This window comes from Folsomia candida, unplaced genomic scaffold (genome assembly GCF_002217175.1).
Source record: "Folsomia candida strain VU population unplaced genomic scaffold, ASM221717v1 Fcan01_Sc019, whole genome shotgun sequence".
Lineage (NCBI taxonomy): Eukaryota > Metazoa > Arthropoda > Collembola > Entomobryomorpha > Isotomidae > Folsomia > Folsomia candida.
The window spans coordinates 407,315-434,331 of NW_019091211.1; the positions used below are offsets into that span (position 1 = coordinate 407,315).

General features: G+C 35.6%; 7 protein-coding genes and 1 pseudogene across 9 annotated transcripts; 3 read left to right on the plus strand and 5 right to left on the minus strand.

Annotated features, from left to right (window-relative positions):
• Positions 1 to 129: 129 nt before the first annotated feature.
• LOC110857759 (E3 ubiquitin-protein ligase RNF14) lies at positions 130 to 1,906 on the minus strand. Its single transcript, XM_022106371.2, has 4 exons — positions 1,567 to 1,906; positions 954 to 1,502; positions 451 to 756; positions 130 to 389 (listed from the first exon to the last, which is right to left on the minus strand). Exons 1-4 carry the CDS (start codon positions 1,879 to 1,881, stop codon positions 246 to 248), a joined length of 1,314 nt encoding a protein of 437 aa, XP_021962063.2. The 5' UTR covers positions 1,882 to 1,906; the 3' UTR covers positions 130 to 245.
• A 304-nt stretch (positions 1,907 to 2,210) lies between these two features.
• LOC110857652 lies at positions 2,211 to 5,164 on the plus strand. The gene is made up of 4 exons (XM_022106253.2): positions 2,211 to 3,013; positions 3,081 to 3,360; positions 3,544 to 3,853; positions 4,112 to 5,164. The coding sequence occupies exons 1-4, from the start codon at positions 2,384 to 2,386 to the stop codon at positions 4,659 to 4,661; spliced, it is 1,770 nt and encodes a 589-aa protein (XP_021961945.2). The 5' UTR covers positions 2,211 to 2,383; the 3' UTR covers positions 4,662 to 5,164.
• Positions 5,037 to 6,201, minus strand: LOC110857653. Its single transcript, XM_022106255.2, has 4 exons — positions 5,783 to 6,201; positions 5,474 to 5,581; positions 5,325 to 5,396; positions 5,037 to 5,247 (listed from the first exon to the last, which is right to left on the minus strand). Exons 1-4 carry the CDS (start codon positions 5,972 to 5,974, stop codon positions 5,215 to 5,217), a joined length of 405 nt encoding a protein of 134 aa, XP_021961947.1. The 5' UTR covers positions 5,975 to 6,201; the 3' UTR covers positions 5,037 to 5,214.
• A 3,812-nt stretch (positions 6,202 to 10,013) lies between these two features.
• Positions 10,014 to 11,281, plus strand: LOC110857817 (neuroglobin-like). Its single transcript, XM_022106428.2, has 3 exons — positions 10,014 to 10,528; positions 10,591 to 10,822; positions 10,884 to 11,281. Exons 1-3 carry the CDS (start codon positions 10,428 to 10,430, stop codon positions 11,013 to 11,015), a joined length of 465 nt encoding a protein of 154 aa, XP_021962120.1. The 5' UTR covers positions 10,014 to 10,427; the 3' UTR covers positions 11,016 to 11,281.
• A 390-nt stretch (positions 11,282 to 11,671) lies between these two features.
• LOC118438351 lies at positions 11,672 to 11,783 on the plus strand (annotated as a pseudogene).
• Positions 11,784 to 12,120: 337 nt separating this feature from the next.
• On the minus strand, positions 12,121 to 15,112 carry LOC110857563 (zinc finger protein 708). Of its 3 annotated transcripts, none has more exons than XM_035858024.1 (6): positions 15,034 to 15,112; positions 14,824 to 14,939; positions 14,373 to 14,749; positions 13,775 to 14,275; positions 13,202 to 13,696; positions 12,121 to 13,136 (listed from the first exon to the last, which is right to left on the minus strand). In XM_035858024.1, exons 3-6 carry the CDS (start codon positions 14,740 to 14,742, stop codon positions 12,181 to 12,183), a joined length of 2,322 nt encoding a protein of 773 aa, XP_035713917.1. In that variant the 5' UTR covers positions 14,743 to 14,749; positions 14,824 to 14,939; positions 15,034 to 15,112; the 3' UTR covers positions 12,121 to 12,180. The 3 variants fall into 3 exon arrangements, with proteins under 3 accessions (XP_035713917.1, XP_035713918.1, XP_021961845.2); XM_035858025.1 differs by having other exon boundaries at positions 15,023 to 15,054; XM_022106153.2 differs by having other exon boundaries at positions 12,928 to 13,136; positions 13,314 to 13,696.
• Positions 15,113 to 15,204: 92 nt separating this feature from the next.
• LOC110857782 lies at positions 15,205 to 17,754 on the minus strand. Its single transcript, XM_022106395.2, has 5 exons — positions 17,444 to 17,754; positions 17,234 to 17,375; positions 16,182 to 17,145; positions 15,980 to 16,116; positions 15,205 to 15,909 (listed from the first exon to the last, which is right to left on the minus strand). Exons 3-5 carry the CDS (start codon positions 16,206 to 16,208, stop codon positions 15,240 to 15,242), a joined length of 834 nt encoding a protein of 277 aa, XP_021962087.1. The 5' UTR covers positions 16,209 to 17,145; positions 17,234 to 17,375; positions 17,444 to 17,754; the 3' UTR covers positions 15,205 to 15,239.
• A 6,362-nt stretch (positions 17,755 to 24,116) lies between these two features.
• Positions 24,117 to 26,875, minus strand: LOC110857643. Its single transcript, XM_022106244.2, has 6 exons — positions 26,716 to 26,875; positions 26,277 to 26,629; positions 25,799 to 25,941; positions 25,626 to 25,725; positions 24,772 to 25,114; positions 24,117 to 24,697 (listed from the first exon to the last, which is right to left on the minus strand). Coding segments are annotated over exons 1-6 (1,002 nt in total). The 5' UTR covers positions 26,717 to 26,875; the 3' UTR covers positions 24,117 to 24,635.
• Positions 26,876 to 27,017: the final 142 nt, after the last annotated feature.

The following is a 27,017-nucleotide window of genomic DNA, read 5'->3' on the forward strand; positions in this document are numbered from 1 at the left end:
CATATACATGTACATACGTCGTTAAACTTCAATAGACGACACTTTTTAAGTATTTAGAAAATATCAAACGATGAGAATACTAAATTGTTGACCATGTTATGTAAATATCAGTGGATTCAAGGCTAAAAGTCACAGCACAGTTATTACATTTATTAAACAAACATGCTTATAAATACTTGAATAAAAATACCTACACACTATTATGCGACAATCGTATTCAAATAATCTTGATAAAATTTAACCATTTACTCCGGTGGAACCTCGAAAAGCCCACAATTTGAATTTTGGAAATGTGCGTAGGGATCCCTCGTCGTAATTCTGATTCCACAAAGCCAGCAAAAGAATGTTTGACATTTGGTGCATTGCATTTTATTACATCCCATTATTTTCTGTAAAGAAATTATTTTTCATATTTTCCCCATTTTTATAAACAAAATCTGTACTCCTTACATCGATGTCTGTACTGCACTGCGGGCATTTCTTGAACATTTCTTTAATGATACGTTCACTTTCGTCATTCTCCATTTTTCTTCTCCCTTTCGCCTCGTTTTCTAGCCGCATGCGCTCTTCCTCCGTTTCCGCGGCGGCATAGCGCGTCATGAAGTCGCGAAGTTCGTCCTCACTCATTCCGCAGGGCGCAGCCCCGTGAAAGTCTTGGTTGCATCCAGTGCAAAAGCGGTAGTCACAGCGGTCACAATATCCATATTCTGGATCGGCAGTGATCCTCCGCTGACAATCTGCTTTAGGACATTTCACCTAAAAAATTGATCCCAAAAGTAAAAAAAAAATGTTATAATGAAGTGTAGCATTTGTTATCGCGTAAACTGTGCAAATTTTGTAGGATTTTTTAAACTTGTGGTTGTAAGTTAAATATTTGAAATGGTTTCAAATATCTAATAATAAATTTACAAAGTTTACATGATTACAAAGTGTAACGTTTATGAATGATTTACAATTTCTGGGTCATCCTTTAACACGGTGTCCAACTGCAAGCTTTCCAACATTAAGAATACATCGGGATCGACCAACTCCTGAATTAAATTCTGACTAGCTTGAACCCCACACTTGTCCTCTGGGCATACCAATTTTTGAATATCTCCGCTTCTAATCATCGCCTCAAAATAATCTTTTGTACAAGATCGACATGAATTAAGGTGTGAGCAACCATAATCCGTCACTTCATCGACTTCAACATCGTTTAGGCAAATGCAGCAAGAAATTTTAGGTATGACAGGTTCCGCTTCCGGTTCTGGTTCTGGTTCCGGCTCAGGACAGTTGAAAGTTCCCAAATTCAAACTATCTTGAAGAGCAATAGCTAGAAAAGCATCGTCAGATTGCTGGTCGTCAAACCCGGTCGCACCTTCATTACCACAGTTTTCCCCGTGATAGTCGAGGCGACATCCAGAACAGAACATATAGTCGCATGATTGACAATTTCCAATACACGAGTCAGGAGCAATCAGTGCAAAACTGTTGCATTTCGGACAGCTCCATTCGTTTTTCTGGAAGACGAACTCATTTTAAGTTGTTAATTTATCATTTAGTTACTGATAGATATTTAAATACCTCAACTTCCTCTTCATTTGCATTGTTAGCAGTTTTTACAATCGGTTCCGGCACATCGTTATTAACCTTGTTTAAAATTTTTCTGTACAGACGTGGTGGCAAAAAGTCTTGAAATTCTTCGTAGCCAATAAATGCTGTGCAAGCAGAATTCGCAGGACATTTTACACCGGATGAGTCTAAACTATGTAACATTTCCTCAGCCACTTCAGTCATGCATTCAACGCATGATAAATGCTGGCAGGAAAGAGTTACAAGTTCGTCTTCATCATAACTATAAGTGCAAATTCCGCAAGTTGAGTCTAATTCTAGATCCATTTTGATATTTTTAAAAATTGTCTAATATCTTGAAGTAGTTTTATAATTATGTTAGAAGATGGAAATAATGTGTCGGCGTGAGGTGTTATTGCAAAATTTCTTTGCCAAGTGATCAAACCCCATTACAATTTATTATCTTTGAGCAACCGTATCATCCATTTATTCACCAACTTGATTAATCTGCATTATAAACTTCCACCACAGTTTTATTTATTGAATTACATATGTATCTACTTATAAATAAATATGTATGATTGTCCCAATTTGCAAATACTTCCACAAATCATAAGCCTCATTGCAGCATCAAGTCCAAGTGATGAACTCATTTTTATTCACCTCCCTGAAAACCCATCATTGATTAGATAAAACTTTGCAGGAATTTCATAAGGCAAACAAATGAAGGTTAACTATTTACTGGGTGACTCGCTAATATCCAGCTCATCAATTCCATTGTATTCCATTAAGTCCAACCCGATCCAGCTCTCATCTTTCATTTAGAAAAATGGAAGGTTTTAAACCATTATTCAAAAAGTTTTGCAAAACTAGAGACTCAAAAGTGGAAAAAGAAATTATTAATATTGTCAAAAACAGACAGGCGTCTGCACTTGCAGCTACTTATTTTTACGAGTTAACCGCAGAAGTTAGAGATCTTCTTAATTCCGATGATTGCAAAATTGTATCGCACTTGTTCCTCCTCCTACAACAAATTTGCGAAGAAGCGGTAGAAGAAACTGCCGACATTTTGCAAATTATTGATCAGACTTACACAAATAATTTAGCTGTATGTAAACAATTCCACCAGACGTACACTGTGGATTGCAAGTCTTGCGAAATTATTCAAAATGCTGCGAAATATTTGAGCAGCCAAGTATTAGTAAAGTTAGTATGCTCGAATTGTACGAAGATTCCGAAGTTTTATGTATTTCAATCTTGCCGTCATGTTCTTTGCAAATCGTGTTGGATCCGGATAACACACGAACTGACCAAGTTAAAGCTGTACGCATATAGCTGTCCGATTGATCAGACATACATATCAAAGACTAAGCTTTCTGAGCTTAAAGAAAAGGATTTCAAAGAATTGAAGCTGGTTGATCCACCCCAGGAAGAAAAGTTCGAATTAAAAGAAAATGAGGTACAATTAAAATAGTTTAAACACAGTATTGTGGTCGATGACTTATATTGAATACTTTTTTTCACAGAGTCAATGCCCTAAATGTAACGCGGTGGTAAAATTTGACGCCGAATTGGGTGGGTTTCATGTCAGTTGTGAACCCTGTGATTATATTTTTTGCTCGAATTGTCGCAGCCCTTTTCATGGTTTTGTGGACTGTGAAACTAATTCTGACAAGAGTTGTAATCCTTCCACAAGTAGTGATGCCGATAAGAATTTATCCGTCGATGTAAGAAATAAAAGTGCGATAAAAGATTTTCAGCTTGTGCGACAATCTTCCGGTGCTGATGCAATGGATCATGAAGCAAGTAAGTGAATTATTAAAAATATTGTACGTTTCTCATGGAATAAACAATATGGTTTTCATTTTTACATATTGAATTTTAAACGGGTGGCGAAATTCATGCTAATCCTAAGTGGCAACAAACTCAATCACAAATAAGTGATCAAAAACATTGTAAATATGCACAATATATTGATAATTTATCCAGGTTTTTACGAAAATCCCATCAACAAAACCCTGACTCGAGAAGAGGTCAACCCTGCATTCGACTTCGAGGCGGAATCGATTCCTGAGAAGGAGTGGCCATGGGAAAAAGAAAAGCATACATTCACCAAGATCTACAAGTATCCAAAGTACAAAAGTCTCGAACCCAACACCTGGGTTGAGGACGAACTTTTAGAAAATGCCATTAAAATTACCCTCGAGAAGGAGAATCTTACTGATACGCACACCGTCTTGGAGACTTTCGTCATAAAATATGGCAGTCTTAAGAGTGATGACGACAAACAATTAATTGGGTAACTTTAATCTATGCACAATTAACACAAAAAATACCAGATTAGCTTATGCATATTTATTACCGTTGAGGATATTACTTTCTATTCGAGTCGGGGTCAGCACCAAGGCAAATTTGAGAAACATTGAAATGGTCGTCAATTTTCAACCCTGTTTTTTTTGGGGGTTTCTTTAAATTAGTAGCTTTTCCGTCATAGATTGTCGACTCCTGGAGTATCCGACACTAAAGCCTTACTAACAGTACCATTTTATAATTACAGAATGTTATCCGACAAGAAAATTCCTTCCAAAAAGATCGTGCTCGCCCTGATAAACACTGACTTTGACAACCACGGAGGACATTGGCTCCTCGGCTGTGTGGAAATTGAGAAAAAGAAAATTATATTCTTCGACTCTTCAATCGTGATGTCGCCCACATTTTACCGCAGACCGTTCTTCGTTCTTTTAAAACTACTTCAAGTCGCGTATGAATTGGAGAAGGAGCCGTTTGATCCGAACAAATGGAAATTGATTGTTGCATTGAATTCCGTTCAGCAGAATAATGATTACGACTGTGGTCCGATGGTAGTTTGTAACGCTTATGCGATCAGCCAAGGTGCCATAATTCGAAAAGTGCCAAGTAGCAAATTGGTTAGAGAATGGTTGTTGGATGTTTTGTTAGAGGCATCCGAAAAAGCGAAGGGTGATAAAGGAGAGGTAGAGAAAGCAACTGATCCATGGGCAGTAACTCGCGAAGAGAAAGTTGCAGAATTTTCACCAAAACATTTAAAAATTGAATTTGCATTCATACCAAGCAGTCACTTTTTGTAGTTGTCGTCATGTCACCCATAATTGTTTAATTACTAATTTACATGTAATGCAAGTATAATAAATATTTACCATGAACATATATGTATCTACGTACATGGTAGAATAATTACACTAATAATTATACTAATATAAATTTAAATCAAAAAATAATTGTTTCTATATAGTGAAGTACAATTAACATTACTTGTACCCCATAGCTGCTTTCTTGGTACCGGGTTTAACATATTTCAATAGAAATGTAGTTACTCATAATATAATTAAATACTTGCCGGTATGTTTTCAGCTTATTAATACTGCATAAGTACAAATTTTTGTATGTGTAAAATCATGCATGTACACACATATGTACATGCATATATTTATTACAAATAATGCTTGGATTAAATGCATAATTTATTACGCGAATTCGTGCGATAACTAATTTCATGGAACTTTGTGTTTCGTCAAAAAAAAAAATCTTGTGTTGTACATACAAACTTTAATTAAAACGGCATAATACTGAATTTATAAATGGATTCCTTTCCTCCTTATTTGCATATATGTATGTATGTAGTTAGTACACTCCAACCACTCTGCTCTGGCAATCCTGGGTACAAATATTTAAGGACAAATCCATTTTTATAAAATCATATAAAATAAATTAAATATGCTCATTTTACATACGTTCACTTTCGCCGTCGCTTTATTCAAGTCAAGTCCCGACTTTCTGAATTCTTTCATGAGACAAGCGATATACTGCAATGTGGGCAACGTTTAAACTTAATTTTTAAAACTCATATTCTACAATGTACATAATTATTCATTAAACTTACGGACGGCGTCCTGTATGGTCTTTTGCATGCAGCTTGCTCAATATGATCTTTCGTATCAAGCAGATATCCATTAACTTTTTTCTGACATTTAAAATATTCCCATTTTCCCTAAAATTTAACAAATGCACTTTCTGTTAAATACCTTCACAATTTAGCAACATTGTTAAATTTATTTTCTTGGGAAAGGGTAAAATCTTCTCCCGAAAGCTTAATAAATATTCAATGAAAATAAAAATGGACTTCCTTACACTCAACTCAACTAATAATTTAATAAATTACAAGCAAACTAAAATTTGTATTTCTTTTTACCGGAGCATAATCATAACACCCGATGAATCCTCTGGCAACCTTTTCACTATTAACTTTTGGAAAATAGCACAATCTCGTGACAATCTTTAATGTTGAGATCAGATTCGAAATTGCGTTCTGTCCGCTGACGCGTTTCACTAATGTTAAATTTAGTAAAATAAAGATACCAAGGGCAACAGTTTTGTATCTCATTTTGTAAAAAATTTAGAATTATATGCGACAAAGTTGAGATCAATTAATAAATATATAAACCGGAATTTGAACGAAATGAAAATCTAAAATTTTGCTAAAATTTTCAAACTTTTTGAAAGAAATTGTCACTGGTAAAATTTTTGGTTCGTTAAAATCTTAATATTTTCTTTTGCAGGAAAATAATTGAATGACTTTTTGCCTGATTCTAATCAACAAGTGATCCTCCCCGAACGGATCTCCCAAATGAAAAAAAAAATTATGTGACATGTTACACAAATCGCTGAATTCATGATTCTGCATATAACATTTCCACACTTTTATTTTCATTATCCCTTTTCAATTTGTATTATTGCATAAGCATTGTTTGCTTTCATTTCATTCAAGTCCTGAAAAGAACTCGACGCCGCAAGTTGCATTATGCAACTCATTTCATTGCATGGTTAAATGAGGACAAGTGGCTTTTGAGGCTCATCGTCAGACTTATTTATTGTGCACAAATACCAACGAGACGTTCGTGTTCTGTTCCTTCCTATTTATTTATCAGAAGAAGAAGGACCTCCTGACGCTACATATATTTTTATCGTGTAAGTAGTTACATAAAATTAAATACAGCTTGTAATGAGATGATTGGAATGATGATTTTAGTACTAATTTATGCTTTTTATTGTAGTTAGGAATTATCGGCGTATGAGTGGTTGCATTTATTACGAAATGAAAAACTTATACATACATATGTAGTGAATGTATCTTACTTTCGGAATAGTGAAAATATTTTAATGTGGTTGCTGCACACTATGTAACAATTTTTGCTGCTGTAATTAATTTGATTTCAGTTTGCCACACAACTAAAGATAAGATAAGAAATATACGTAGGTGCACTTTTTTAAATCCCTAATTGGAAACTATTGAATTACATCGATATTCATAAATTTTCGGTACACTTCCGAATTTTAGGAGTTAATATATGTATGTATGGTTGCGGTTATTGTTGTCAACCTGCGACCAATCTTTGACTTTGACCACGTACATACTTAGCGCATTTCCATACACGTGGCATATTGCTTGATTTTCGGTTCAATTTTAATAATTTTTATACTAACGTACTTATTTATGTACAATCGATGGGGAAGCATAAGCTATTGGAAGTTTTAAATACTCAAAGTTTGTAAATATTTACAAATATCAACATCTTAATCCAATTTAGAATCTACATATTTGCATATATTATATCATCCCTTATTCCAAAGTAACCAATTTTTTCTGTGGACGTTCATAAATATTGTTCTAGATCAATCCCAAAATTATACGAAAATTTGACAGACCAAAATACCAACATTATGCAAAAGTACTACAAAGGTTCAGATGCAAAAATCCCAGTATCATAGGCTTGGGACATTTTCAAGTATTTAGTATATACATAGATAAACGTCATGTGGACGATTTAGAATACCCTGATTTTTAGAAATGCTGGCTAGTAAAATACTCCTCGAAAAAATTTAGGGGTACTTACGCATTAACAAATTAAAAAATCGTATGATGACGTATTCTGAATAGTGATCAATGTAAGTAGTCAATCGCTTCAACAAGGTTCAATCGCTTAGATATTTGTAAAACTTTTTCAAGACCTATATCCATTCATCAGTTTATCGAAAATGTGAAGACTTTCATATTCAGGTTCCGAATTGAGATTAATTCATGCAAATTGTACATACGAATGGAGTGAAAAATTCAGTGATAATCTAAGGTCATGGTCAGAATACGTACAAGATAACTCAAAATTCGCATTAATAACTCACCTTCCATTCCATCATTTAACAACGATTGAGACCTTAATCCCTACCTAAGTCGTGGATTATTACGCCAATATACATATCTTGATTTGTAGCCTACCTAAGTTCGATTTTGGGTTTACTGGTACTGGACTCGACCAGCTAAAATTTGCAATATGTATGTATTCAAGAGCTTCATACATATCTTGAATATTTTATCCTCCTCGTGGCGACTTTGCCCATCTCCACTAAAATAAAAATTCTAAATAATTAATGAAGGTTAATCGCATTTGGGACAGACAAACAACATGCATATAACTTCTTCATAACCATGATAACATCAATAAGTAACATCAACAAAACCAAAGGCAAATATTACTCATTTTCTAAGCCCCTTTCTCTAAACATTCGATATTTCATATTTTCACTTAGATTTCCTTAAAAAACGTTAAACCATGGTTGTCACACCCATAATGTGGAAATCGGTAGAAAATACCTCCAGGTTTCCCTTCATTTGGAAATGTCCCGTGCAATTTGATCGTTCCCTTCGCACCGCAGTTTACCATCCCATTTCTAAGCAATTAATTCCTTGGTGTCTCGTCCTGTTGAAATCCGTCACGTCCGCCTTTCCGTGTTTGTTTTTAATCACGTCCCAATTTTTTGGCCGAATTCACATCGAATTCGTTAACTTGTTCGGACTTTGGATGTGCTATATTCTCCTTGCCATCGGAATTGTGGGAGAGCTTGCACTATTAATTTATGGAAAAACTCCCTCAGTCGCTTTCAGCAGCATAAAAATTCTGGAGAGAAGGTTGGCTTGGAGTAAGTTTAAAAATATAAATCAGCCTCTGGGATATTATGATACTAATTACTTTTCCATACATATTTTAGACATGATAACCCCCCAAAAAACGAGATCATCCATCGACTCCGCCGGCCTTATGCTTATCGTTATAGTTTTCGTGTTCGCATTTTACGGCTGTGTCATAATCCCGGCAACGACATACTTTCGGTTGGACCCATACTCGCAGTTTTACCATAAAATACTTCTCAACACGCAGTATGACACTTTACCTGCCCGCATTATACTTCTCACTCTAAATGCCACCTTAATGTTACCGGCTATTCAGACTTGTCGTGTATTTTCGATCGTCGTTACAATTCTCACCGTGCTGTCAAGGCTTATTTTAGACTGTGTTGCCCACTTGGACAGGATGACCCAGGTTTGTCGGGAGGATGACGAAATGGAAAGCATAATTCGACAATACCAAGCCTTGCAGATTATCTTAATCATGGGGGATGAGCTCATAAGCTTGGGCATCTTGCTCTTCATGATAGTCGGCTTTGTCGCTGCGGTAGCATTTATTTTCGCATCGGTCAAATTAAGTCATCTTATTCCACTTCCGATATTTATCTACATCTTAAGTGTCGCCGCGATAGTTCCTGTCATGATTCAGATAATGTTGCCAATGTTTATAGCGATTTTTGAGAATGCGAGTGCATTTCGTGACAGGGGGAGGCAGCAACTTGTGTTTATGGCGAATAGGAAGTATATACGGAGGAAGTTGGAGTCGATGCGAATTATCAGAATGCAAGCAGGATTGTTTGGGTTCAACGTGTTTCTGTTGAAAAAAGCAGCAAAATCTGTGTACTATTATAACATATGCAATTATACGATTAATACAATGTTATCGGTCAAGTTGAGCTAATGAATTTGGATGCTGATGGGTATAAAAAAATGATTGCAAATATTGAGATAATCAATCTTCTGAAAGACACCGGCAAATAAGGAATCAATAATCCTTGGATGTTATTTATTTCAGAATCTTAATCATACTATATTAAAACTAATATGTTGATTATTTAAGCAAACTGGATAATTTTGTTTTTCCTAAACCCAAATTGTTAGTTTGCTTTCATGATTCAGCCGTAAATTTGTTTACACTGACAATAAGAATAAATTTTGCATTGCATAGTCCTCTCGAACTTGTCAAACATACGTATATGTATAAAAGCATATTTATGTTGGCTAGACGCTATAATGTTAAAGGTTGCAGTTTTTGGGTACCACTTCTGATCGTTGATCGATGAGAAATTTCATAACAATGTACTTACATACATTCTGTAAAGACCGGCCACTAATACATGCATGGGACTGGGCGAAACAAATCGCTGTAAACCCACCGATATTTCATGAAATTTGAAACCCTTTGCATATGTATACCATGAAACATTTTCCCATTTAATAAAATTAATACCTAAAGATTTTATGCATCATGGGAAATGGAATTTTTCGTCGAAATTTTTCACGCAGTTTCATTGCAGTCTGATTTTCTTCAATTCTCAGCCCCATATGTACATACATTAGTGGACACTCGTTAGATGTACACCTCTCGCAGTTCCAGTTCTGAATAAACAGTCCCAATAATTGGTACATTATTATCTGAATCGTTGTATTTTCCTGAATCTGTCCAATATATGCTACATACTTTCTCATAGAAGCACATTACTCGTGTTTGCATGACCTATTTGGTTAGCAATTTCAAGTTGGTTTTCATATTAATGGGGAAATGAAACACATCAATTAATTCGATACGGGGAAAGTTCAGAATGCCAAGAACAATAGTTTATAGAACTTTCGTGGACAACTTCCACCCAGACCCAGAACAAAATTTCCACATAAAATGGACACTCAACTTAGCATTGAAGAGAAAGCCGAGGTGCGACGAACTTGGGATATTATTCGAAAAAACCTTAAAGAAAATGGGATGGAAATTTTCATCGCGTAAGTGGCAAACCAAACATTATACTTAATTTTTAAAAAACTAATTTTTCATAAATTTCCAGAATGTTCAAGACTGATCCAGGGAAGCAACATTTATATAAACGGTTTGGCTGTATCCCAATCCACAAATTAAAGTCCAACAAAGCTTTCGTCGCCCAATCGACCCTCGTCATGGCGTCGTTGGACGATATCTTGTCACAAATTGAGAAACCGGTCGTCATGAAAGAAAAAATGGTCCAGTTGGGCAGACATCACAAAGCGATTAAGTCTCGAGCTACCCCGCGAGATTTCAAGGTTAGATAAGTGAAAATAATTATTTATTGAAATCCATAACGATATTTTGTATTATTGACAGGATTTGAATAATACCATTTTGGACTTACTTCCCGTCGTTCTGGGGACAGCGTGGACTAAACATTCGGAACAGGGTTGGAAGAAAGTGCTGTCAATGCTGTTAGCGAATATTACTTTTGGATTAGAAACTTAATGCAGACACATAAATATTAATATGATCTAGTCAAAATATTAGTTATATTTAAGCTTTGTAATTAATTGTCTGTAGGTTCTTCTTCTTTAGCATTTCTTTCATTTTTTTAAAGCCTTGGATTTCAATTAGTGGCAATAAAATATTTTTGTCAGGATAACGTGCTAGTAATCATACCATCGTTATCCTATACAACAACTTAAAAAAATTAATGAACGAATATAAAATCAACTGAATTCTTAGAAGGGATTATGTATGTACATAGGTATGTATGTAAGTATGCATAGAGATGTACATGATGTGTAATCGTATGATACGATTCGTATCATATATCGTATTATATTGATCTACATAGAAATGTGTACAAATATTTACCTAAAAACCAGTAGAGTCAGTATGTTTTTGACGGATAAGTATTTATTTATTTAGTTTTCAATCGATACCACAATTCATATCAAGTCAACAGAATTATTAGGAAATTAAAATATTTATGCATATGTAAAAAACATAATCGTGTGCAATCGTCCTGCTAAGTTGTATGTAATATACGCTAAAAATAATATGCATGCATACACTTATTTTGTTTTTCTAACACTGATTGCAAATCATCTTGTACAGCACTAGTCTTGATAAGTGGTGGCGAAAGAGGGTACACTTTCGTCAAGGGCCATACCACGTTGAATGCACCAGTTCTCGTCCGATCACTGAAGTTAAGCAACGTCGGGCCCGGTTAGTACTTGGACCGCTTGGGAATCCCGGGTGCCCTTGGCGTTCACTTTTTTTTGCACCTTTTTATATTAGTGTTACTGGGATTGATAATTTGAAATATTATGGAATCTACTTAACTTTAGGCTTAATTAACACGTTAATTGACACAAAATCCTGTTGCCTGTGGCGTCTATTTTTTTGAAGTTCACATTAACTAGGTGAACTTGCGTATATTACGGCTGATAATTGGTATTCAATTTTTAACCATTAAAGATGTATTTAATATGATGTAGGTATGTGTGCACATTTTCTTTTGGGAAATTTAGTGCAACTTACTTGCATAAAATTGGTCATGCTTAATTAGCAATATGTTAAAAAACAATGAGTAAAGGACAAAGTATAATTCTTATTACAGCTTTAATCTCATTATATTTTATTAAAACTTTCCACCCTTTCCGCTCTACAAAAGAGGATAGTTTATAAAATAACTAACTACTCTTTCTCCACCACTTGTTACCTCAATTACAGGTGCGTCTTCGAGGTCATTTTCTAATTCATCATCCATCCTAATTATCTCTCTCCCTCTCCGCTGACCACTCTTCCTGACTTTTTTCTTTCTAAGTGGATCCTTCGGCTCATGAGTCAAGACATGTTGTCGCAAGTTGTTCGTCGCTTTGAATTTCTTACCGCACGTTGGGCATTCGTAGGACAAAATGATGGCATGGACTTCTTCATGTTTCAGGAGGAACTGTTTACAGGCGAAAGTTTTACCACATATTTTACATACATACGGAAGCTCTGCCTTCGGTTCATGACTTATCCTATGCACTTTTAGCCCAGAAGGATACTTGAAACCGGCCCCACAAATTTCGCACGTAAAGTTTTTTGTGGCTGAGTGCTTATTCATGTGTTGTTTTAAGACCGACGCGCTTTGGAATACATGTCCACATACTTCACACTTATGTCCGACGTAGGATTCGCTGTGAGTTTGCTGATGTCTCTGAAGCGATTTTTCTGTGACAAACTTGACTCCACAGATGTCACAAACGAATCTGTTGTTGGCATGGGATAATGCGACATGATCGTTTAACTTCAACGAATTGGAGAACAACGCCTCACAGAGGACGCATTTGAATGGTTGGTCACAATTTTCATGGAGTTTCTCGTGGACCCTGACCTCTTCTAAAGTTGAGAAATTTAAGGTGCAGAAACTGCAGTATAATTGGGAGTGAAACTGCTTCGTGTGCTTCTTGAGGGTGGAATTTGTACAAAACATTTTGGAACAAGAGGGACAAGGTATATTTGGTGGTGGGTTGGGAAATTCTTTTTGGCATTTCAAACTTCTATGAGAATTCAGACTTTTATATATCCTGAATTTTTTGGGACACTTCGTACAATGGAATGGGAAAGGGTCATCTGTTGAATAAATAAATACCAAAAATTAAAAATAATTAAGAATTAATGTTTAATTAGTTTCCTACTTTCATGAACTCCACGTTGATGTCCTTTCAAAGTGGTGTCTGACAGAAATGAGGCCGGACATAAGGGACACTGCAATTTTTTTGTGCCCGTATGACCCCGGTTCTTTCTAACCTTATGAGATTTACGATAGTTATCAGATAAATCTGAAGCATTATTGTCCTCCTCGTCTTCTCCTGATTCTCTGTAATCGTCATCTTTATCAGAGGGATATTCGTTATTTCCATGTAAATTAATAGTAGTGTCATCATCTTTGTCCTCCTTTTCTGTAATTCTGTTTATTCCAAAGTTTGCAACACGAGCAGAGGAGCGTTGGCTTTGTCGATTTCCAACCTTGGAGTCCGAAATATGATGAGGTTCTGATTTGGGTCGAGGCTCGGCACTACTTTCAACAGTGTTAAGTAAAAGTTTACATTTACTGGCTGTGTGACGTTTCAGACTTTTCAACTGCTTGAATTTTTTGGGACATTTGTCACAATGATATGGGAGAGGGTCAACTGTAAGGAACAATATTAATTAATAAGTTAAATATGCATTCTTAATGGTAAAATTATACGAATTTGGTAGATTCTCACATTCGTGTACACCTCTCATGTGCCCATTCAAGGCCATGTCAGTTCCAAAGGACAATGCGGGACAAAGGGAACACCGAAATCTTTTGACTTTTATCAGACTTTTCTGGGTTTGAGCCCTCTTATTATTGCTATGCCTATTTTGATAATCATCATCACTCTCATCATCAGATTTAAAAGGTTGATCGTTATGATAATTCTCTGAAAGATTAGGGACTCCAAAGTCTTCTTGGTGGTCGTCCTCTATTGATAAAATAAGCCGGTCTTGTTCCATAAATAGTAAATCAACTTCTTCTTGATTGAAATTAATGTAGTTTTTCTCTTCCTCTTCAATTTTCACGTTGTCATCTGCATTTGAAAATTTTCTATTTCGTTTCACAGCTCGGCTTGAATGTTGGACTGGTCTTGTGTCGTCGTTATCAGAATCATTTAAGGAATGCAAATTTAGTAAATGCTTAAACCGATCAATCCCAACATTAACCTCAGCACTTCCTTCCCGAAGCACTAAATTAATAATAAAAAAATATGGTATTATCCAATGATATAATTGACATAATTTAGTAAGTGATTAGTTTTGCCTAAATTAGTATTTAAAACTTACATTTAGAAATTTCTCGTTCCAAATTTTCTCCAAAATCATTAATCTCCTTCTGCGCCACCTTGTCCAACATGTCCTTCTGTAATACCTCTAATCGTCCAAGCAATTTTCGAAAGAGACGAAGTGTAAAATCAACATCTCGAACGACTTGGATGCATTTTGAACAATAATTGGCATCCTTCAAGATTTGACGGAATGGATCGTTGGCAGGAATTCGAAAGAGGCAGGAAATTGATTCAACACAGCGGAATGACCAAGTTTCCAGAATGCTTATACTTCCACCCACTCCACTAAAGGGTCTCCTCCCATCCTCGTCGCCACCCCCACAGAAATAACAACTATCTTCTATGTGTCGTTGTTTTAGGGTATTCATAATTTTACTAAAACCAAAAAATACAAATTATCATTCATGATTACATTCTTTTATTTATTTTATAAAATTTTGACAACTTACTTTACTACCAATTGTAGTCAATCTCAATAGTGAGTTTAATCTTGATTATTTACTCTCTCGTCCATCCACCATCCCCAATCAATCTATTTTCAAAATTGAGTCACAAGGATAACGACCTATAAAAGCACATAAATAAGCTTTCATTACATACCTATTAAATGTATTAAAGGCTGTAATAGTAATAAATAAATAAATTTACCAATTTCTTACCAGATCACAGATTTATTTATTTACCCAAACATGTGTTGTTTTGAATGGAATCGACTTCAACGATTCCCACTTTGTCTGCATCTTTATGAATTTTTCTCATGAAACTGTCGCAATCCGTTCATGAGTTTTTGGCATGATTTTTCCAAAATAATTAATAATACCCCTAGATAATTGTTTGCAATTTCGAAAAATTATCTAAATTTTGTTTATTTCTTATCCCAAAAATAGTGATACAAAAACCACCCAAATAAACAAATTCCTATTATCAAGGCTCCCCTTAGATAACCTTTAATCCTCCATTTATACAAATTACTTTGTCCCGTGGTCCATGCAAATGGTATTCTTTCATGATGTTGGTCATCCCTAAATTGAATTATAGGTTCGCTATTAGCGACAGACGGAGGTGCATTTGTACAAACTACTTGGATCGTCGCAAACTTTAATTCTTCTTTTAAATTGGAACAAGAAAGTTCATCTTTTGGAGGAGAATTTAGCACCAAATTTGCACAATTTGCGACAACGTTATACAGGCGATGATCCCATTGGCAAATATCATTCCAGATTTTATAAGGTAATAAATCATATTGTATTTCAGATGACTCGAATTGCATCCAAATCTGAATTTGTAATTGGTTATTCTGCTCCCAATAATCCCCAGTCTGGAATTGGACCCATGGTTCGTGTGACATTACGTTCTGTTGGTTAACTGCGTTGACAATTTTCACATTTTTAAACAAAGCCTGCCACAAGTTGCAAATCAGAACGACTAAACAAGTTCCTGGTTTGTTGGATGGAAATGGAATGACAAGATTTTTAACAGGTCCGATTTTCTTGAGGAGTTTTATCGCAGATTGGAAGGAGGCGGCTCGTTGAAAGCTACATAATAAATATTTAGTAATTATTGATAAATTATTTAAGGTAAAATAAATTAGTAGAATAAGAGCACCTTTCGTAAGGAATTTGGAGTTTTGCATTTTCGTAAAATGAGGCTTGTTGTGCAATCAAACTTGCAAACTTGGTGGAGACGAGGCGTAGTATTTTCAGTACTGGATATGGAATTGACTTCAATAATATGCCAATCACCTACACAATTTAAATTGTAGGATATGCTTTAATTTTTATTTTGTAAAATGTATTGACGGACTTACTTCAGGTGGCATGTCAAGAATGTTCATGGCGTTAGTCTCATTAAATGAAGTTGCAAAATGCGTTTTTCTAATATGTATGTGTGTATGTACATATGCAAATGTGTTAATAAAACTGCGTAATATATGGAAAACGATTCGACGACCTTAAATTCACAGCTGAAATAAACGATGTGTCGGAGTTGATATCTATAAACAAATCATCGGATAAATCCGAAAGTAATATTCGCCAAAGGACTGTGCGGAAAGCGTGTGCTCGATTTAAAGGAGGGATAGGGGTCAAGGGCATCCTATCGTTCCGAATTATAACATTGGATATATAGGTCAAACCGGAGGGTACTATAAGGGTCGACATTATCCGAACACTGATAACATTCTGTATGTAAGCCCCAAGGTTATGATTTTTGGCAGATGACCAAGTCACCAAGGAATTTTGTTGCATACACATTATGCACACATAATACACATGCACATATGTAATGTGTTCTTCGGAGAAAAAAATTATCCATCCATACACGACCTTTATTTCCAAACTTTCATACGTCCAACTTTAACTTCACGTAATTTTTGCTCAACAGTGAAATTTATGTCAAAACTCATGAAATTGATGCATTTTACAAATTTACATTTAAAGGCGTTGACTAGAGATTAAAAATCTAGGACGGAGTTAGTCCGTCTAAATCTAGGACGGACCTTAATTTGGTTCCTCGATTTATTTATTATTTATCCCGGTTTTCACTGTTCAGGATTGACGACACGTATCTCTCCAGATGTACAGAAAAACAGGTTTGAGTACAATTAGTATGTTCCATACTTTGGCAAAAGCATTTGCATTCCGTGGTACGTCGTCCTTTATAACCACTCCTAAACCGAACAATAACTTCGGTTTTGCACACATTAAAATAAAATGGATATTCTTTCAAGCAAGATTCTTTACACTTTTCTTCCTCGGTTGGTCCCGTTACCACTGAAATTTTGGGGAAAAAATAGTTTAAAATTTCGATAAGTGTTCACAATTTGTAGATTAGAATAAATGTATTTAAAAAAGAACTTACACACAATGACTCCAAATATCAGCGCACATATGCAGATGATCGACAGCAGTGTCGAACAAATACTACGGCAAACTTCTCTTCTTTTCCTTAATACTATTTCTTCTTCCCTTGAACAGTATGAATATTGGTTTTTCGGTAGTGACTAAAATTATTAGGTTCGAATTATCTAACAACGCAAAAATTTCAAACAGTAAATATTAAGATCATTACCATTTTAGTTATTTTACGCACTTCCAACAAAATGTCGCCGTTGTTGAATTTTGGGTAGAGAATTTGCAGAAATGAGTTCTCGTATTTGTGCCAAACTTGATATGTACATACGTATAACATGTAAGAAAAATGAGTCAAATTTCTATAATGTGATGCACACAGATCGCTTTCTAAGGTTGTGGATTTCTGAGGAGTTGTATTTATTTTCGCACAAATGTATATGTATGTACATACATACGTGTCAAGTTTGCATGATTGCAAGTTCAATCCGTGTCTGCAAAACCATTTCGGTGAACTAGTAACCTTTACTGTTCAGGTTCATTTAAGTAATTTAATATGTGTACATTTTCATACATCGTTTATTTTCTATCCTCTGGTTGTTTACTCGCAAAAAACGCGTCATAACCAGTTAAGATATCTCATCTCTGTTCTATGTCCCGCAAATGTTACAAGGAAAGCTTAACACTCGTAGTAGATTTACATACACACTTATTATGCAAAATCCTTACATGTATTACTCTTTTGAGAATACCATGAATAACCATGTCTTGCTTACATAATAAAACTGTAATCATACTCCTTAATGTCTTGCATTAATTAATTTCTTCCCTAAATGTGTATGCCATTAGGTATTCATAGGTATTCATAATCTCATACATACATACATACGAAAATTTTAGGTTTAATTGTTTACTAATGAATCCAGAAATTGAACCCTTGCACTATATGTAGTTGATACATTAGGGTACATCGTCTCCCGTTTTGGCAGAGTATTATCAAGGATTTATGAACTTTATGACTAAGGACAACTTGCAAAATCTCCTCCTCTTATTCACGTACGTATGTATCTTTCAGGACGTAAATACCAAGCAGTGGCAATGCAAAATTCCACTCACAATAAGTTTTCGGGACACAGATTTTTTGGTGGAAAACGAACGTTATTTGAATTTTTTTTACAACACATGAACATACCTATTCTACTTCTAGTAAATATTACGAGACACTATCGCTGATCTGATTCAATAGTCAATTCAACTCATCCTAAAGGGTTACTAACGTTCTTCAGATTGAATAACAGGATGGCAGCTTTATCGCATAGGGGGCTCATTAATTTCTTATCGATCTGAACATCAAATATGCATATATATGAATGTACATACATACATACATATGTACACATGTATGTATGAGCATTAAATTATCCAAATCCAAATGTATTTTTAAAATATCTACAAAAGACTACTTCGTTTTAACAGATAATTATCTTCCTGATAATCAGCAGCATTGTTGTAGGTACATATATACATACACCGACTTCTAATAATAATTCGGTTAACACGTCAACTTCTTTAATATAGCTTCATATCCCTTAACCATTTCAGCCCTGAATCTGTCCAAGTTCCATGTTTTCCTCTTGTTGTGCAAGGGGCGGTAGAACGGTCCCAACTATTCTAAAGAGGTCTAGGAACCTCTCCTTGAGGAGGGAGTCTTCAATCCGCATGGCAAGGACTGGTCCGACAGCGACATATACGTAATAAAGAGCCAGTCCCCCTCCGGCAATCAAGCCTCGTAGTGTCCAAGAATCGTCTTCATTAGATTCATTGATTGGGGTCACCTCCTCCAACAAAATCCGGTTCCATGCCAGCCCCATTCCAAGCGGTATCCAGACGAAGATGAGTCCAACGCAGTAGATGCCAAAGTGTCCAACTCGTCGCAATTTCTTGTCCATCGCGTTCCTCCCCAGTGTCGAAACCTTAAGTGCAACAAATTATTAATGTCTCATCCTGCCAAGTGTTTGAGTTAATATCAACACTGTTAGCATTATTTTTCAATGTTCGACTCAATTAATACGAGGATATGCAAGAAATCAGTTGGTAATAGAAATATCAATTTGTTACCAGTTTGGTGATTTGAGTGCTATATCTTTAATTACATTTGCATCATCCCAAACTTACCTGTTGCATCTTGAACTTTTGCAATTTGTCATAGTACACGAACAACACTGGAAAAAATAAGTACACAAATTTAAGTTATTAGTACAAAAATCAAAACTTTCAAGTGTCCATATTTTTTTCGTTTTCAGAAATGGAATTCACTATGTAACTTATTTAGTAACAGTGACTGAATACCAGGCTTTTAAACACGTCATGATTTTATCACTTGCTAGTTTTAATTTAAGCTAGTCCAAAAATTACCCCCTTACCGACCAACACATAGCCTGGCGCCAAGCACAGGAAAACACCAGCCCGTAGGGTATCAATTATGGTCATGAATGTATTTTCTCTCATTGGAATCTGCCAAAAAAGTTAATAATTATTACATAAACGTATGTGTGTTGCAATAAAGTGTAATATTTCAATTTTAAGTAGAACCTGTACACATCGCTCCCCCACTTCTCCACCAACCACGGCGCCGGTGAAAGTTGTCATGAACATCGCATAGCTTGCTCCAACGCCTGACACAATCCAAGCAAACGCCAAAATCCATATGACTATCAATCCCCCAAATCGAGCTTGTAACTGCCATCGAATTTCGGCAATGATTGCCAACAAGCTGAGCGGATAGAGGTTCGTTATCCAGTCTAAGACATACATAATTTTTTTAAAATTGTTCCCAATTTAATTTACGAATAAAAATATGTACTTCTCAAAAAGGGTAAAATTCGACAAGTCCATGGTCCATGGATAAATCTCTCTTCTTGGCCAAAGTCAAAAATCCCAAATCCGGAGACCAAACAGGTTACGATGGACCAATGTGCAATCAGGATGTTAATTGCGCTAGACATAAAGAATTACAAGAATTTTTAATTCGTAATAAGTTTAAAATATTTGTACATTTCTACCTTCGTGGATTCCGTGCCTGTAAAATGATCACTATCAAGATAGAGTTGATGGCAGTGCATATGGCACTGGTAATCATGGCAACAATTTTGTAGATTGAGATCATTTTTCTCAAGTTACAAGGGACAAAAATTATAAATTACATGTCGAGACTGACGATATTTTCTCGACTGATGCATTCATACATATGTATGTACATACATGGACGCTAAAATCTCCTGCGTCAGCAAAATTGCTTGGAAACAATTGAGGCCGAGATGCGCGGAAACGTTTTCATCAAAATGAACAAGGGTGAAATCTTGAACTGAAGAGATGGAAAATTCATAGAAAAGGACGTGTCGTTTCTATGGGGATGGGTCTCTTGATATGAACATAAGTACTTTTATTTATATAATATGCAAGAGTAGAGGTCTCCTTCATATGAAACAAAATAGTATTTTATTTGATATCTACATATGACAACAATTACGTGTATACGTATTTACATAGAAAATTATGAACTGCAATTTTGCATATACAATTATCTAAAACAAAAATTTTATGTTGCATTACAGATATAAATGAAAGCAAGGTAATGGCGTGTTTCTCTCATGTTCATGCATAAGTACATAAATTTATTTATATACTTACATACATACTTATTTCATGATTTACATGATATTTTCATTAAATGTGTATTGGTAACGTCAGTGAAGAAATTATTTTTATTATTTACAAGTGGTGATTCTTGGAGGTAAATGAGTACCAAAGTGGATTCAAATACTTGGAACAATAATACACCTTATCTGAAATTGGATGAATGCACCGGTATAAAATACACAAAGAAAACTCCATGGCAACGGCACGAGTCCATGTCCAGTTATAGCCTTGAGCCAGTCGAGAAAGTTACATATCGTCCGTCGGCCTAATAACAGATTGATTGATTGATTGAAGCTTTATTCGAGTGTCTAACAAGTTCACCGTTACAAACAATGCTCTTCCACAAGTGACACATACAATAAACAATTTATACTATTAACTAATACTAACATTACTAATTTCGTCATAAACAATTAAAAAATATTATTTCGTAAATATTGAATCATGTATAGTCTCCTTAAATTTATTATATGACATATTTTTAACATCTAGATCTCTTGGTAGTTTATTCCACAGCGTGATTGTTCTGTACTTAACGGATCTACGAAAAATCTGTGACGAGAAATTACAAACTGTCATCAATGGACACATACGTAGATCACTCCTACCCACAGTGGGCCAGATTTAAAATATTTTGGCCAAAAATATATAGACGCCGAGTTTGAAGAAACTAGAACTAGATTTTGGTGTGCAACAATAACCTAAGGCATATATTATATGAGGAAATTTTTAATAGTCACATGCCACACCCCCAGTGGGTGTGGCCCTCTGCGACTTTTCGATTTCACCGAAACCATGTCATGTGACATATCATTTTTCTCAGCTCAACGAGGGGACCTCGACAGAATCATTATAATTTTGACACCACACCCCCAGTGGGTGTGGCTCTAAGCAAATTGTCGATTTTAACGAAACCATGTAGTGTGATATGTCATTCTTTTCAGCTTGATTAGAGGTATCCACGGAATACCTTAAATTTAGAAAACCACACCCCCAGTGGGTGTGGTTCCCAGAAAATTGTCGATTCTAATAAAACCATGCCATGTGTTATATCATTCTTCTCAGCTCAACAAGGATGTTTCGACGGAATACTAAAAATCAGCGACTTTTCGATTTTAACTAAACCACGTCATGTCATGTAATAAATCATTTCTCTTAACTAAACGAGGGGATTTCAACAAAATAATTTGAATTGCATTACGTAAATTAAGAAAAACCCACTTTCAAACTTTGCAATTTTTTACAATTTCTTGCTGCATTTTTCAAACTTTTGAAATAGCATACAAAGCCTTAAACTTTTACAAATGTATTTTTCTAATCTTTTTTGTAATTTTTGAGAAAAAATGGTTTTGCTCTTTCATTTATGATATAGCGTTAAAATTATGTAACATACAAGTTTTTGACAAATTTTAATTTGGGCTGAAAATGCCCTCTAAACCGCTACAACCGAAAACGCGAGCCTTCATGGAAACGCAAAATACGGGTAGTGCTATTTCGGTGTGGGAGAAAACAACTTTAACTCGCTGAATTCCGCACCCACTGGGGGCGTGGTTTCAAAATTCTAATTATTCTGTGGATATCCACTCGTATAGCTGAGAAAAATGATATATCACATGATATTGTTCTCGTTAAAATTGAGAATTTTCTTAGAGCCATACCCACTGGGGGTGTGGTGACAAAATTTTAATCATTCCATCGAGATCCCCTCATCGAGCTGAGAAAAATGACATATCACATGACATGGTTTCGTTAAAATCTAAAAGTTGCCGAGGACCACACCCACTGGGGGTGTGGTTTCTAAACTCTAATGAATCTGTCGAGATTCCCTCGCCGAGCTGAGAAAAATGATATATAACATGAAATGGTTCCGTTAAAATCGAAAAGTCGCCGAGGGCCACACCCACTGGGGGCGTAGCATGTGACGATTTGAACATTGCTAGTAGTGGCCAGGCTGTCGAGGTATTTTTTCGACATGCACTTCGATTTTTATTGTTTGAAATTTTGCGGTATTCGTTAATTTGATTCTACAAGTTGCTTGACCTTGTGACCTTAATTTCGAGGGGGTGTGGTCGAATTATAAAAAGCTGAAAATATATGTTTCGCCCATTGACCTAGGGTTTCCAAAACAGTCGCCACTATGAAAATCGGTCAACAATTGGAAAAGTAATCCGAATTTCAACTTTCAATGTTAAGCATGACAAGATCGGCCATCGAGCCTTTCAGCAAGAAATGTCTTTAATTTGGATTCCCCTACCAGAGGGTGTGGTTTTCACACCCAAAATACGTTCCTGCTACCACCTCAGTTTGCTGAGAAAGTCCAATGAGTGAGTATACTTAAAGCATACTTGAGTAAAGGCAATTCAACTTAAATTTGATTTTTTTAACTTTAATGACTAAAAGTGGGTGTGGTTGGAATAAAGCTTGATGGTCGCAGACGGTCGCAGCAGGGTATACTTAGCACACCATGGGGTATTTAATGGCATGAGTTTTGAGTCCGCAATGCGTGAAGTTTTGTGAAGTTTTTAGAAAATGTGTTCGCCCTATCTTCGTAATGTATTATGAAAAGTTTACCCCACGGGTACACCCGAGTGGGTGTAACATTTGGTTTTATATTTTGCATGGAGGACATGTTGGTTCTATACTACACGTTGAAATATGTGAATAGCCAATTCAAGATACCGCCATAATGGCCACATTTTTAGGCTCCTGGCCCATTGTGCTACCGGAGAAAGTAACATTACCATGCGCCATATCTTTATACGCACATTTTAAAATAACAAAGTCTCTTCTTTGTAATACGGTCATGAAATTACAAGATTTCCTCAACTCATTTATATCAAAATTACTATTAAAACAATTATTCATATACTTTTTCTTGGAGACTTTGTGATAGAAAAATTCAACAATGAAACGGTCAATCTTTTTTTGTAAATCGCATAACAAAGCATCACTTTGAACGGCCCAAATTTCAATACCATAATCAATTACCGAATGAACGTACGCGTTAACCATTGTCTTGAGCACATGCTCGTTTATATATCGTTTCAAACCTCTTAAATATTTCAATTTACCCACGACTTTCGTACATACATTATCGTAGTGTTTCTTAAAGTTTAAATGTGGGTCAATCCATATTCCCAAATATTTGAAATCAAACACTCGCTCTACCACTTCATTTCTGATTATAAAAGACATGTTATCGGATAAGCCTGTCTTATCATGCTCTTTATGAAAAATCATATATTTTGTTTTAGAATAATTGAGTTTGATTCCATTTTCATCACACCATTTACATAACATTTCAAGTTGTTCAATCAAGTAATTAAGGACCTCATCTGAATCTGAGCCTTTCGCATACAAAATAACATCATCAGCATAACTTAACATATGACATGATAAACGAGAAGACAAATTATTAGAATACAAACTATAAAAAAGTCCCCCGAGGACACTACCTTGGCATGTACCACGTGACAAAGAACTAGGGAAGAGACATTTGAAATATGTACATTGCTTATGTATGATTTTATTATGACGATATCGTAAGAGATTTCGATCCATGCACATTCATCGTACTATGCTACATCGACAAGGTGGTGCTTAGACACTTACATACATACATATTTATGCTGAATAGGTATAAGCACAAAAGATAAAAATTGTCTAGTTTAAAGATATTAGTATAAATTTTATCCCATAAGTCTACTCATGGCTTAAGCAATTTGACATGAATCCTGTCGGGATCTACTGCAAGGTATCCACTCGCAAGTCACGTCTGAAAATGAAAATACCACCGTCACTTAAATATCTGTTCAGTATTTATAATTTTCATATTTAAATGTTTCCAACCTTCACTGGTGACTAATGGACTGTGTGAAATGACGATTTGGGAGGGGAGGTTCCGTTGTGAAATATCGTGGAATAGACGCCTGGTCAATTCAGGTAAAGAAACGCAAAATAAAACCGCTCCTCGTCCTCTCCTCTCCTCATTGAAGCATGAAGGATAACAATCGGGGTATATTTTTCCCCCCAATTCACAAAGCTCGCGTCTGTACACGGCCGCAAAATTTGCAGACATCTGGGCCGCATACTTGTTGGGCCCCACGGAAGTGTACACCCACGACCCCCTGTATTCCCACCGCCCACTCCGTGCATTGGCTGGCAAATCATTTCTGTACCATAGTCCGGAACCCTGCAATTCAGATGTATGTATGTACAACTTAAAAAATATTGTAGATTTATATACATACGTCGCTTAAATTCTATGTACCTAGACCGAATATCAGCCACGTATTAATATTTCAGAATTTGCAGCATAAGTCATTCTACTCTACAATGTAATGAGTATTACCCCGTGGTCACCATTTTAAAACTTTGTCACCTACATAAGTACATAGTTAACTTACCTGGGTTTATTCATATGCGTGAAAAATCTCAAATGTAATGACCGAATTTTATGGGAGTTGTGTAGAAATCGATACATATGTACATACATATGCAGTACGGCGCTGGTCGTTTAGCTTTTTCGAAATAAATGTATGTAAAATGATTTCATGGAAAGAATAATAATAAAACTCTTTTCTCACTATGCAGTATAGATAGGACAGAAGGACGGGAAAAAATGGTACAGAGTAACGGATTTTTATGAGATAAAGTAGGTAAGTATAGATAAGGGAAAAAAATGTTTACACAAAGTTACTTACGTCCTTACAGGGCGACCAAATTTCGCTAACACCGTTGGAATTGTTTGCAACGCTTCCCCAGTAGAATGTATCGTCGTCCCCGACTTTTTTCATTTCGTATCTAGAAATGCCAATAAATGAGTTAAAATGAGCGTGAAATACTTTTACAAAAAAACCATTCCGATCAACATTACGTTCTGTATGTGTCGTGATCACTTTGATACATGTTCTGAAGGTGGGTTGAAATTACTGTGAACAAGTCAGGATTCGTTTTCTTCACTTCTCTGGTGCTTTTTCGGACTTCATACCGCTTACCAGGGTTACTTTTAGGTTCCCCCTATTTGTATAAATTACATTACACAATAATATTACTGATCAGATCAACTTAGCTATTTTATTATATGAACCACGGCTAAAATCAAGCCTGAAAGGTTTTGCAATTAAAACGTCACGACCACTCGTTAATTTCAAATGTTTACTTTGACGCAAATTTGAGGAATATTTTGTCCTGCAACGATCGGTATGGAGCAAAATATAAATTCAAATAAATTATGCAATCACCAACTTTAAGAATTTTTAAACGTTGGAATTTAGCCCTAGTTAGTGTACGCATTTGACTACGTACATACATACATTCAATTAGTAACAACCATAAATACAGAATTGTCTCACCCAATCCGATTCATCGGAATCCCATTCACTTTTTGCGAACTCGCGAGAAGATTTGGGAATGGGTTTTATTTTGTCATATTTTTGCATGGTGTCATCTTGGAAATTTTGTTCTGTTTCATTCGGTCTTCGGGGCCCTCTGAAAGGCATCCGGTCTTCGAATCCAGGAATTCTCTCGCGAGAAGATTTGGGGACGGGGTTTAGATCGTAATGTTGTGGATTGTCCGCTTTGACTTTTTGTTCTTTTGTGTCATTTTTTAAGGTTTCAGTAGTTCTTCGGGGCCCTTGGAAAGGTACCCGGCCTTCGAAGCCAGGTACCCTCTCCAAGGGTAATTGCTTCCCACGTCCTCTGCTCACTAAGTATATTTATAAAAGTAGTTGTTAAAATATATTTTCAACTTTATGTTTTTTATATAAATTAATGGGTTACAAATGTACTTACTTATAATTAGGGTGCTAGATTACTGGTGCACAAATATGTAACTCGCGATTTATGATTTTCATACACTTAAATATTTCTCTGCAGATGAAACAAGTTCAGTCGAGGATCGAGTATTCCGTACTGAAGATGACCTGTTAGTCTACATATGCATATGTATTAGTCGCATAGGTTCATTAGTTTAGTTTACTAGTTAGTTAGTTGCGACATATATTAGTTACGTTCTTCATTTGTTCAACTACGTGAAAGTACATGCTTACATATTTATATACATCTTTCTCCTGAAGAAAATGCCAGCAAAAAAA